The sequence below is a fragment of the Rhamphochromis longiceps genome, linkage group LG6 (assembly GCF_057381845.1).
Source record: "Rhamphochromis longiceps isolate RC_006_pf linkage group LG6, R_longiceps_female_GT1.1, whole genome shotgun sequence".
Classification (NCBI taxonomy): Eukaryota; Metazoa; Chordata; class Actinopteri; order Cichliformes; family Cichlidae; genus Rhamphochromis; species Rhamphochromis longiceps.
In genome coordinates, this window is record NC_140562.1 from 14,221,589 (window position 1) to 14,234,368 (window position 12,780).

General features: G+C 40.4%; 2 protein-coding genes across 3 annotated transcripts in view; one reads left to right on the forward strand and one right to left on the reverse strand.

The window, feature by feature from the left end:
* Positions 1–10,762, forward strand: part of LOC146667659 (very long chain fatty acid elongase 4-like) — a 35,163-nt gene extending 24,401 nt beyond the window's left edge. The window contains exon 6 of the mRNA XM_085408798.1: positions 10,629–10,762. The gene's annotated coding sequence lies outside the window, so the exon portion shown is untranslated. The remainder of the gene's footprint in view (positions 1–10,628) is intronic.
* The window catches only part of LOC146667662 (zinc finger protein GLIS2-like), a 34,911-nt gene continuing 27,685 nt past the window's right edge, over positions 5,555–12,780 (reverse strand). For both annotated transcript variants that reach the window (XM_085409312.1, XM_085409311.1), the window contains exons 4-7: positions 12,289–12,474; positions 9,872–10,005; positions 8,963–9,081; positions 5,555–8,361 (exon numbers count right to left, since the gene is read on the reverse strand). In XM_085409312.1, coding sequence (XP_085265438.1) covers positions 7,688–8,361; positions 8,963–9,081; positions 9,872–10,005; positions 12,289–12,474 — 1,113 coding nt within the window. In that variant the 3' untranslated portion in view covers positions 5,555–7,687. The remainder of the gene's footprint in view (positions 8,362–8,962; positions 9,082–9,871; positions 10,006–12,288; positions 12,475–12,780) is intronic.

Sequence of the window (12,780 nt, forward strand, 5' to 3'; positions counted from 1 at the left end):
GGGGGTCCAGGGTGGGGGGGAGACAGGATTTGAAGTGTGCTAGGACCAGCTGCTCTAAGCACTTAGTGATGATGGGGGTGAGTGCTACTGGGCGGTAGTCATTGAGGCAAGATGGGTTGGAGTTTTTGGGTATCGGGACGATGGAGGTGGATTTGAAGCAGGCCGGTACCACAGCGTGGGCCAAGGACAGATTGAATATGTCTGTGAGCACTCCTGCAAGCTCCCCAGAACACGCTCTGAGAACACGCCCGGGGATGCCATCTGGACCTGCAGCCTTGTGGACATTGATCCTGCTCAGCACCGCTCCTACATCGGTGGGGGAGAGAGTCAGAGGTTGGTGGTCTGGCGTCATGTCTGCTTTGGTTGTGGTTGTGGGGTTCCCTCGCTCAAAACGAGCATAAAAGTTGTTGAGCTCGTTGAGGAAGGAGACATCAGAGGATGCGGGGGAGGGTTTGGTGGTCCTGTAGTCTGTAATGGTCTGGAGTCCTTGCCACATGCGTCGGGGGTTGGAGTTGGAGAAGTGTTCTTCTACCTTCTTTTTGTAATGGTGTTTGGCTTTTTTGATGCCCTTCTTTAGATTAGCCCTGGCTGTGCTGTAGGCGTGTGCATCTCCTGACCTAAAGGCGGTGTTGCGGGCCTTCAGGAGGAGACGAACATCCCGGTTCATCCAAGGCTTCTGGTTGGGGTACATGGTGATCCGTTTCTGGGTGGTGACACTGTCTGTGGTTTCGGAGATGTAATCCAGTACAGATGAGGCGTACTGGTCCAGGTCTGTGTGGGTGAACATATTCCAGTCTGTGTTTTTAAATCTGTCCTGGAGCACTGCGTCTGTCCCCTCTGGCCACACTTTAATTGTCCTCACAGCAGGTTTCACACGTTGGATGAGTGGTGAATACCGAGGTGTGAGGAACAGGGAGAGATGGTCCGATTGTCCAATGTGGGGGAGGGGTGTGGCTTTGTAGGCTCCAGCCAGGTTGGAATACACATGGTCTAAAGTCTTGTCTCCTCTGGTGTGGCAGGAGACATGTTGGTGGAATCTGGGGAGGACTGTCTTTAAATTGGTGTGGTTGAAGTCGCCAGCAACAATAAAAGCAGCCTCGGGGTGTTTATTCTGGTGTTTGTTAATGGCTGCAGAAAGTTCTTTCATGGCTAACCTAGCATTAGCGTCGGGGGGGATATACACGGCAGTGAGTATGATTGAAGTGAGTTCTCTGGGGAGATAATAAGGTCTGCATTTGACCATTAGAAACTCCGCATTAGGTGAGCAGTGACTCTCAGTAGTAGTGGAGTTCATGCACCAAGCATTGTTAATATAAATGCACAAACCTCCACCTCTGGTCTTGCCGGAGTCATCTGCTAGCCTGTCGGCTCGGTGTGTGTGGCGTCCTGCTAACTCGATAGCATTGTCCGGGCAGCTGTTGTTCAACCATGTTTCGGTGAAAAACATGACATTTGAGTCCATAATCCGTCTGTTGTTAGAGATGGAGAGCCGTATCTCATCCATTTTGTTTGCCAGAGAACGGACATTGGCGAGGAAAATACTGGGTAAAGGCAGCCGGTGTGGTGTTAGCTTTAGCTTAGCCCGTAGCCCTATACATTAGCACTAAGGGAACGCACTGAATGACCTGGTGGTTTTTGTCCATAAAACTACTCGTCTAAGATTACCACAAAGTAAAAGATCTCTCAGCAAAATTATGCAACATTTTAGGCACACTATTGCCCCGATCAAATCAGTGAGCTGGGATGTTTTACTCTAAACATGAACTACTGTTACAGCAACAGACATGGACTACTAGTTGTAATCTGGAAAAGGTCACCTTCTATTTGTTCTCCCGTAAATTTTTTACAGCGCTGTTAATTCAATCTTGCAGGCCTTCTTAGAACAAAAATGAGAAAAAGAGAGCCGATTAGTAGCTCATCCAAGCACAAAACAAAATCACCTGCCAGGTTTTCTCTAAGTGCACTGTCACAATGTTAAAGGGCCCCGTTATACACTGAAAAAAAGGGATTGGCCAACTCTTGGATTTACGTAAGCATCTTGCGTGTATTTAACATAAGTGCCTCATGCTTTAAAGTTAAGTGTAATTATATAGTGTAGAAACTACATGATATGCAGAGAGGCTAGATTAAATTGTTCATATCATGTTCGAGTGAAGTAAGTCAATAACTTACTGCGACACCACACGGGATTTCAGTCTCGCACGCTTTGGATTGTGGTTTCAGGAAGACATCCATCTCAGTCAAATCGAGCAGCCGCCTCTAAGTAAATTGGGTGGTTGTTGCATTAAAAAAGTCGAACTTGTAATTTAAACACAATAATTTCATGTTTCTATGAATGTAATTAAATCATGAAGAATCTGTACGAAATTCAACAACTTAATTTGTTCTTGTTGAGACGACCTGATACAATCTAGTAAGAGTGGTTAGTTGCTGAACTCATGAAATTCACAAGATCGCACGAGATTTCAAACTGCAGGAAAACCACTGGAGTTATAAGAGGCAGACAACTACACACACACCACATGTATGCTATTGCTATTTATTGTGGTTTAACCTGTCAAGGACAAAAACGTACAAAAGAATTCTGCATCAAGCCTTGAAATCATAGCTTTCCTCCTTTCGTTAAGTCTGGATTGGTGGCGTGGTGGTTAGTGCTGTTGCTTCACATTAAGAAGGTCCTGGGTTCAAATCCACAATCTGGCTAGTTTGCACTGGGTTCTCTTAGGGTATTCTGTTTTTCGTCCCAGAGTTAAAAGTCAAGCAGTTGTTAGAATTAGGTTAATTGGTGATTCTAAATTACCTGTGAATGTAAGTGCAAATGGTGGTTTGTGATAGACTTGGGAGCTGTCCTGCCTTGTAACCTATCACTTCAGGGTTATTTCCCAGCCCCCCTGCACCAGAATAAGGTTAGGAGGATGGTAGCTATTGTAGATCCATTCAATTTTTATGGTAACCAGACTCTAGACTTTGTTGAACATTATGTAATATGAAGACAACATGTAGTATTTAAGTGACCAAGTAGTACTGGGGTAAAAGTTATTGAATAGTGTTAAAATAAAATGACAAAATTGTGAAGGATTAAAATATTCCAAGAGCTCAACTTACATCATCTGAACATGTTTCAATCGTGTTTTATGAACACAAAATGCACATGGTTATTACATATGAAAAAGCTGTGTTGATTTAACTCAATTGTTTAAGTTTTTGCCAAAGCAAGAAATTTGTGTGCAACCAATGTCCACTATTGAATCAAGTAAATTCAACATGGCCTTTTGTTCAGTGTAGACATGTCCATGGTGGAGATGATTCCACACTGCTTCAATAAGTTTGAGCTCCATGCTCTGGAGAAGCCAGTCCATGACTGATAGTATTCCACTGTGTGTTTTCCCATACAGCTACATGTTTACTGAATTGGCATTGTGTTTGGGGCAATTGTCATGCCAAAGCAAAAGCCATCACCAATAAGATTGTATTGTTTGTATATGTTCGTAGTTCCATCCAATTTCGCCAAAATCCCCAACATCACTGGCTTGAAATGCAGCAGTCACTGTTGTACGCCTCATAAGTTCATGACCGTTTGACTCAAAATTCTGAAATCTGATTTCACTCCTTGATAAGAGGCGTAACAATTGTAATTTGGCAACCTCAGCCTTTGCTCCATGTTAACCTTCCTTGACAGCTAACCTTCTGAGACCATTTCTAATGAGGCTTCTCATTTCAGGTATTTGGTAGATTTCTTTAATTTCTTAATTTCAGATACTATTCATCTATTGCAGGTAGTTTTTAAGCAACACCACTTTTTCTTTTGTCCTCCACAGTTCCACATCATGCAGAGATCCACTAGATTTTCAGGTGATGGCTCTTTGGAGATCATCCTGTTGGTGCAGAAATAATATTTTTATGCCTATCAAACTGTTTTATTGTTGGCATTTTTCATAGATTCAATTAAAGAAATGGGGAGGGTTAACTCGGCGCAGACAAGGATTTACACTCACATTAACACCTACAGGTCGTTTAGAATCAACAATTAACTTTTCCCTGCTGGGGGGATTTTCCCATGACATTTTTATCAGACACTTCTGTGGTTAACCACAATAAGCCAGTAATTGGTTGGAATCCCATCCCTCCATTCCCTCCTCTTTCTTTTTGTGTGTTTGTGTGTGAATGTTATATACCACAGCCACAGCATTTAAATGTCCTATTTCCTCAGGCTGGCAGTTCATGCCTGTCCAATCAAGGTTAGAATTAGGGTTAGGGTGGGGACTAGGGGTCTAAGTGAGCATTTGCAGATTGAGTGTCATCACCCCATGAGGTTTTGGATTGGAGGTATAAAACTTGTTCCAACCAATCCACTGTCTTCAGTCCAGAGAAAGATTACACGTTTACAATGCTTATACAACTGTATTACTTCTCCAAGTGCTGAAACCTAAGGCTTTCATTACAAAGGTGTATTTACACGTCAAATATTTACTGATTTTCTTTCTCACCTACGAACAATTACCTACCTGGAGGGGAAGAGGGGCCCTTACTATAACCAAAGCTGTGACAGGCATGCCATTGCAACACCCATCAGAGATGTTTTATTGTTAATATGTCACCCGAGATGTGGAGACATATTATTATAACCCACTTAGATATGGGAGGACCATTTTCTGATTCTCCTCGGAGCTATCAGTAACATTCACGTGGTAATTCTTTCACATCGATAAGAAGATACCTGTTTGTCTGCTTTTTCCTGCTTTCTATTAATGCTGGTATACAAGGAAGCTACCTGATGTCATAATCTCAAACAAATGAAACAGCAGAGGCAAACTCTAACTGTGAGTGGGCATAACACAAATAGAGAAGAGTGGACACGCACAGTAAGAAAAACCCTAATTTATTACAATTCTTTATTCTACCATGTAGTCTTTCAACTTGTAAAGTAACAAAACAAAAAACATCACAGCACAAAAATTACACAATGGTGTCACACTCTCTCCTTTAATGCATTTATTGACACTGAGTCATTGCCATAGTCGTAAACATTGGTGGAGTGTTTAAAAGGTGTTGCAGTCGCCCTGATGTACAAATCACATCTGTTGTCAAGCCTTTAAAAAGTTTAACGTTTCCTAAAATGTAATTTTTAAAAAAAAAGCATATATATGCACTTTACAGCTGAGTACATATGTTCCATATACTGAGTGATATATTTTAGCTGAAACACAAGGCACTTACTGGGGCACCTTTGAAATACTGATCAGGATGTGCAAACAGGAATACAAGATCAACACAGATACTGGCCATGTGTGGCCATCGTCAAACACTTCCCCTTCACTGCCTCTGGACAGACTGCTTTTTTTTCTGTTCCTACTTATGCCATGTCTCAACATTTGTTCAAAGCAAATGTGTAATTATTATTGCCATATACACACCTTTGTCTACCCACAAGAATTATTCCTTCAGGCAGGGCTGATCCTGTTTAGACCATTGTCTTGAAACGATTAGTACAACAAACACTAAACTAATATAATCTGCGAGTGAAGGAGCTCTGACCTTCACTTGTGTCAATATGTTTGTTTTTCGTTTTTTTTTTTTTTTTTTTAGTTCGTTCTTCTTGCGATTAGAAAAATCACATGGTCAACATAGCTTTTTGTTGAAAATAATCTGTCACACATCATTGTGTTCTAAGTCTGAGTCAAGGTTTTACTGTTAGCTAAAATAAACAGCAGTGGAGATATGAGAGCAACACTGAGCACTTTTCTATGTGCAAATTAGTGCGATAACTGCTGACATTGTCCTGTGTAGCGTGAGACCTCTTGTGATTTAGCATTTTTAAATCAATATTTTTGGGGGTTGGAGGCAAGGCAATTATTCTGTTTGCTTTTGGCTTGGAAATTAAGCAGGTGAGGGGATATACCAGGACTACATATTGCACGTAGCAACTGGTGTACCAAACTGAAACCATAGAAACCTTTACATGATCAGACCGAGTCAAAGATTTTGATTTCAAACTGACTTAAGTACAATCTATAAGAAGACTGCTGTGCAAAATCTTTTCCATAAACACATAATTTCCTCTTCATATGCATAAATATTGTGTAAACAGCTTTGCTCAAATAAAATCAACTGTATCAAGGGTAGCTCTGTATTGTATGTTTTAATATTACATAATTGTGTGTGTTTTGGTGTGTGGACTGTACTTCCTATTGCTCCCCACATCCTTGTTTCCTCACATCTTTATTGTTGAGGAAACAATCTGAGTCGATGGAAGCACTCTGTGGGGGTTGTCGAGCTTAAAAACTACACAAGGCCGGGGTGCCAGCTGTTTTTCCTTAGCAGCTTTGGTAAATTTAATCCACGAGCTTGCCTGTGGAAAAATCCTTTAGGAAATCAAGCTGTAGATGAAATTAAAAAGATGGGTTTATGAAGGCTCAGTTCACCCAGATTACACATATTCCCCAACTTCTGTTATTTAGCTGTGCAGCGATGTGGTTTTGTTTCTCTTTGGAGTAAACATTTCCTAGTGGGTTTATGATCTCAGGCCCCAGTTTCAAGTCTCACCATGATATTAACTTGGTAAACTGTGGTTTAATTTAGAGTAAAACAGACTATGAAGGTGGGTATACGTGATGGCCGGGCAATCACAATGTTTTCCCTGGTCATTACTGTATGAGTCACTATTATATGGACTTACTTTTTGACCTTTGGTTCTCTTACTCATCATCTGGGGTTTTAAAACCAGAGACCAGTTAAAGCAAACAAATTTTAAATGCCCGAGACTTTTTATCAAGCCTACTAATAACTACAAACAGCTATAGTGGTTGAGGAAATTATCCAAACAACATTGCTATCCTTAGGAGTATTTCAACAGGAGAAACTGTTTGCACTGATGATTTAACATTACCCAGATAACAACTAGAGCTATAGAGATACTCAGTAGGTATCTCAGGTCAATGTGAAAAAAAAAATATAAAGTGGATCTGCATGCTACGATTAAGGATCTGGCTTTTTTTCTTTTCTTTGCAATATGGATGAACTGACCTTCTCAAAGTTAAGACAGCTAAATGCATGTATGGTGTAAAAAATAACTGTTATGCAGTACAAAAAGGCCCTGCTGAAGTTTTGCTCATTACAAGACCACTGTACTCAAGTCTGTCTTTAGTTATTATTGGTTGGAATGGCTGAACTGTTGCATGGCTCTAACTGTGGAAGGGATTTTTATAACCTTATACACCCACAAAAGCTTTCCACAGTCATATGCACTGCATTATGTTAGTAAAACCAATAAGGTTTCATGCCCGGGTATTAAATACTAGTGTTTTGTCAGGAGCCACCAGCTTCACAGAGATCTACACCTTTGGTTTAACTCCTTAATACAACATAAATGAGGAAGTAAACGTCCTGTTTTAAAGAGCAACAATATATCAACAAAAGGAAGTGATGCAGGCATACACTGAGGGACTGTAGATAGAATTATCTGGATTTTCCATGATATGCCAACATAAAGACATTTCAGTGTATCTTAATGTGGCACCAAGGTATCCAGAGCGAGTCTCACATGTTATGTACTTTTTTAAACTATTACACTTACATTACCAGTGATTTCTGATAAAATGTTAGTATGAGACACGGTGATAATGATGATGGCAGGCTGGAAAAACACAAAGTCAAACTCTCTGGTTCTCTGAGTTGCTGACAGTTCATCTTAACTAACAACAGCTGGTTTGAGGAGTAGCGCCCTTGATGGAACCACCACCCAAGACAAAGCGTCACTTTGTCTCGCCCCAACCCCTGCAGAGAGGTTCAGCACTTCCCCGTCCTCTCCTTCCTCTGATTCCTCCCCGTCCTCTGGCTCCCTTCTTACCACCTGCCCCAGACCTCCCAAAGCCCCCAACCCAAACATAGACGCAGCTGAAAGTCCAAAGCGCAACAGTGGGGAGTCTGAAAGGCTGAGCGATCCCATGCTTCCTCCTCCACCCATGGAAAAGAGCGGTGCCCGGTTGTGGCCTAGAGCTCTGGCATGGCAGAAAGCAGAGAGTGGCAAGGACGTCCCAAGGCCCCCAAGAAGGGCTGCAGCAGCCCCAGGGATGATGACAGGAGTCCCGCCTACAGAGGGCTGTTCAGTGGCACTCTGGTGGGTAGGAAGGCCCAGCCCTGTCCCTGACCTACTTGAACTCCCCGGCTCTTGGGCAACAAAGTGCCCATGAGCCTTGATGTGCTTGCGTAGGGAGCTGGGGTCTGTGTAGCGCTTCAGGCAGCCAGCCATCTTGCAGTAGTAAGGCTTGTCCACATAGTGGGTGCGAGTGTGCTTGAAGCGGTCACTAGAGTTGGAGTAGCGCTTGCTGCAGCCTTCATAGGGGCAGATGTAAGGCTTTTCCCCTGAAAGAAAAGAGAAACAAACAAATATGAGTCAGAGACAGAAGGACAAAGGAAGGAGAAATGGAGGGGAAAGAAATGATTTGATTTGAGAACAATGCCAGAGAAGGATGTTGTCAGTTTGTTTCTAACTCTTGAGATTCATGGTGTGTCATTGCTCAACAAGGAAAGGAACAAAGAAGAAAGTGTTATTCCGATGTGACACTTTTTAAAAGAACAAAATAAAATACTGCATAAGAACAAAAGATATAAAATACTTTATTTTTAATGGTCAATGGTCGCCATTGACCATGGTCGCCTTAATGGTCGCCTTTTGTAATAGCCTCACTGGGACGTTCCTTTTTTTTCAAAAGGTTTAATTTGCTCCTTCTTTACATTATTAGAGTAAAGTCTGTCATTTATGACAGAAGTGATAGCAGAGTTGTACGTTTTATTTTTTCAGAAATCACTCAGTCAGAACATGCTATATTATTTAGTCTTAAAATATTTTTGGAATCTTCCCGTGTACCACTAGAGGGAGCCCACGTACCACCAGTGGTATGCATACCACAGTTTGAGAATGACTGGTTCAAGTCATTGCTGGTTTTGATGGGACTGAACTCACCTGTGTGCGAGCGAGTGTGTATCTTCAGGTTCTCCAGACGTGAGAAGCTCTTGTTACAGGTGGGACAATGGTGTGGCTTCTCATTGGTGTGTGTGCGGATATGAATCAGCATTTTATACCTAGAAATCATAACAAATAAGACACACATTTACAATCAAGATCAAGCCGTTTTTATTTTTTTCAGCATTTTTACCTAGGATGTGGCTGCTGATATTCAAATGTGTCTTATCTTGGAAGCCTGACATATGATGCTTACATTTATTAGTTTCAGATGTAGCCATTCTTGTATTTTGCTTGTTTACATTATTGTATTTGCACAACTCTGTTGCTTGTGAAGCTCGCACACAAGAATTTCACTCACATGTACTGTACCAATGTACCTGCACATGTGATGTGACAATAAAAGTGATTTGATTTTGACATTATATTGAAAAGATCATGACTCGCTCTGATGACCTGTCACACTGGATTCAAAGCTACTATTGCTAGCATGTTTTCATTTCTTTGTTTCTTAAGGCAGCCAACCTTTTTTGCACCACGGACCAGTTTATGTCCAACAATATTTTCACAGACTGGCTTTAATGTGTCGCGGATAAATACAACAAAATAAAATCAGTACTGGTACCAAAAAAAGAAGATTTATTCATGATATACGGGAAAAGACCCAGGGAAACCGAGTTAACAATAAAAAGGATAAAAATTAAAACAACGCTAAAAACCAATAAAAACCCTGAGAACCATAAATTTCGCACTCAAGCCTCAACTGTCGCGGCCCGGTACCAAGCGACTCGCAGATGGGTACCGGAAATTACATTGCTTTTAACACCTGTTGCTTAGAGACTGGTATAATTTTTATGAGAAATATGCTTTGTGTCATCCTCATGACAATGGAATAAAGCCACAGAATACCTTGCATTGAAGCCCCTCCCATTTCGAGCACAGCCTTCCCATTGGCAGCAGTATCCAGAATCCTTTTCGGGCTTGACATGGAAGTCGTTGATGTGATCCACCAGGTCCTGCAGTGAATCGAACAGCAGGTGGCACTGAAGGGCAAAAGAGGGAATGAAGCACATGGCTGATAAGAAACCTGATTGTGACCTTTTTAGGAAACTTTCACACAAACAGTTGATGTTTTTTTCTTCTTATGTCACTCTTTCTTTTTAATTGAAAATGTTTGAACAGTATACCATTAAAAGCAACCTTTGTCAAAGTATCTACAGTTCCACAGTTCAGTACAGTAGGTGCTATTTCCTAAATTTGTAAACTCCGTAACATATTGTATTATTTAAATAGTTTCGTCTTTTACTGTTACTGTCTTGGAGCAACTGTAACCCACACAATTTCCTTAGGGATTAATAAAGCATTCTGATTCTGATTCAAAGGATTAAAGAGAAAATAAGCCTCTGTCTCTAGAATTTTCTGCATTGTCCCAGGATATGGATTTTATATCTGTAAATTTAATGTAAATTAAAAAATAAAATGAAAAAGCAGAATCATCCTAGACAAAACAAACCAATAGGCGATTGTGGCAGAGGTGTGGTCCTTGGCTCAGCTGCAGGGGAGGGGTGGTGCAGTGAGCTCAAGGGGCAGTGCCAGGGAGGTTGGTGGGACACGTGTGTGGTGTTATAGTTAATGAGCTCTCTCTCTTTTCCTGTCTGATTTTTAGTGAAGCCGGAGCAGAGAGTGGGGAGGTGTGTCAGAGTGTGGCTGGAAGCTGCTCGCGTGGGTGCCAAGCCGGGGAAAAACGACAAAGAGACTGTCAGTAGTGTGTGTGATGGCAATAAAAGGAAAATAAACCCATACAGTGTGTCCATTTGTGGTCCTTCTTCACAGCAATAGTATTTTCTATAAATTTGTATATTTTAAACATTTATTTTAAAAAGTTTCTATTGCACTAAAAATCAGGTAGCATGACAGATGTTTTGTCTAATTAAATTAATATAATGTAGGAGTAGGTCGTGGATAATAGGCATTGATTTGTAAATAACTGGACATAAACTTGAGCTTATTATATAATATTATACGAGAGTATCTTTCTAACTAAATAGGCAGCTTGTAATCTTTTGCTTGAGGTTATATCAAGAGATATAAAACGTTCTGGGGTCTACTTGAAGGAAAGGCAGATGCCAAATTTAAAGTGAGGTCAGAGGTCAAATGTGACATGTGTCAAACTATAATAACATGATACAGGCACGCAAGCAAACACTATCAAAAACATAACTTTGGCAGAGTCAACTGCAGTTTAAATGACAGGTAATAAGTATGTGTAAGTATAAAAAGATCATTTCATAGCTCGGATAAAGCCATCATAAAAACATAATGTTATTGATGGGTAACTCTAAATCTTTAAAAGAGTTTTTCCTGTGGATTCACAACAGTCACAAACCCCATGAATGTGTGACACAAGCTTTAAGTGTGCAAGCTGATCATCACAAAAAGTTATTCTTCTTTGCTTCATATTTATGGTTCATCCCATCTTCAAACTTAGTCTTAGTACACAACTATACATTTCTGTGACTTTGATGGCTCTGTGTGCGGTATGAATGTGAGTATTAATGGGTAACTGTGGCTTGGTGTAAGAGAGCTATAAAAAAAACAGGTGAAAACACTCTGAGGAACACTGCTGCTGCTAGCAAAAAGGGAGATTCTGGCTATTATTAGCCTGACGTGATGATCTTACTGTATGTAATAAATTTAAGTGTGACGTACTGAAGAGCATGTCCATTAATCATAGCATCTGTTGTTCTGATATATGAGTTACGTTTTGTACAGTTTACCTAATCAAGGTACTTCATTGTTTTTCATTCATTTTTTATACATAATTATTAATCCTTTAGTTCTTAAAACACCAGAATATAATATAGGAAATGGTTGATTTTGACCTTTTAATTCACCCAACTATATTTTTTTAAAAACACAAAGTTTATCTATTTAAAATTATACAAACAGATGAAAAAGTAAATCCCTTTTCACACCAAAATGGTTAATTTGTTATTGCTAGATCACACCGCACACCACACTCATTTTTTTATACTGTAACCTCTGATAGCATTTATCCCCGCTGACCTCTTTTTCTGTAACTCTCAGCTTTATATATTTTGTTTCCAGCGCCACTTAGTGGTCAGAGTAATGTTTGCAGGCTCTTTTTCACCCTCATTGAAGAAACTGCTTGTGCCTGCTATTAAGTGTAGGGTTTGAAGCGCGACACATGATTAATAATATTATCTGCCAAAATAATATGACTCAAGCTTCTGCTAAAATGCATGCAATAAACATATAACTAATATATAAGTATAACTAAACCTACAATATTTAATTACACGTACCTTCATCCAACGACAGGCCAACTGAGCATCCATGGAGGGTTCCGGAGAAACCGGCTTCTCTCTAGTCTGACTGATGAACATGGAAGAGGGAAAGCTGTAGCTTCTTGGTGGACTTCTAACTGGGACATAAAATGGATAGCCCTGTGGTGAAGCACCAGGTTCCACACCTCGGTGAAAAGGTGATTCCTAAAGCAGAGGAGGATAGAGAGAGGTCAGAGCAAGAGAATTTTGTGGCAACAAAGGCAAGATGTTCATTAGCTATTCACAAGAAAAGAAAAATAATTAATTTACTTCACCGTTAACGATGAAGAAAGAAGCTGACCTAACACTAAAGCCTGCCACTTTGAGCTTGATCATTAGAAAGATACAACTATCAGAGGAAATGGAGGAAGGTTGTGAAATAATAATGTACTCCTTCTGATCGTGTTTACTTCAAGTGTGTTAAAGTACGATTTAAGAGCTTTTGCATCCATGACATGTATGTTTATTAAA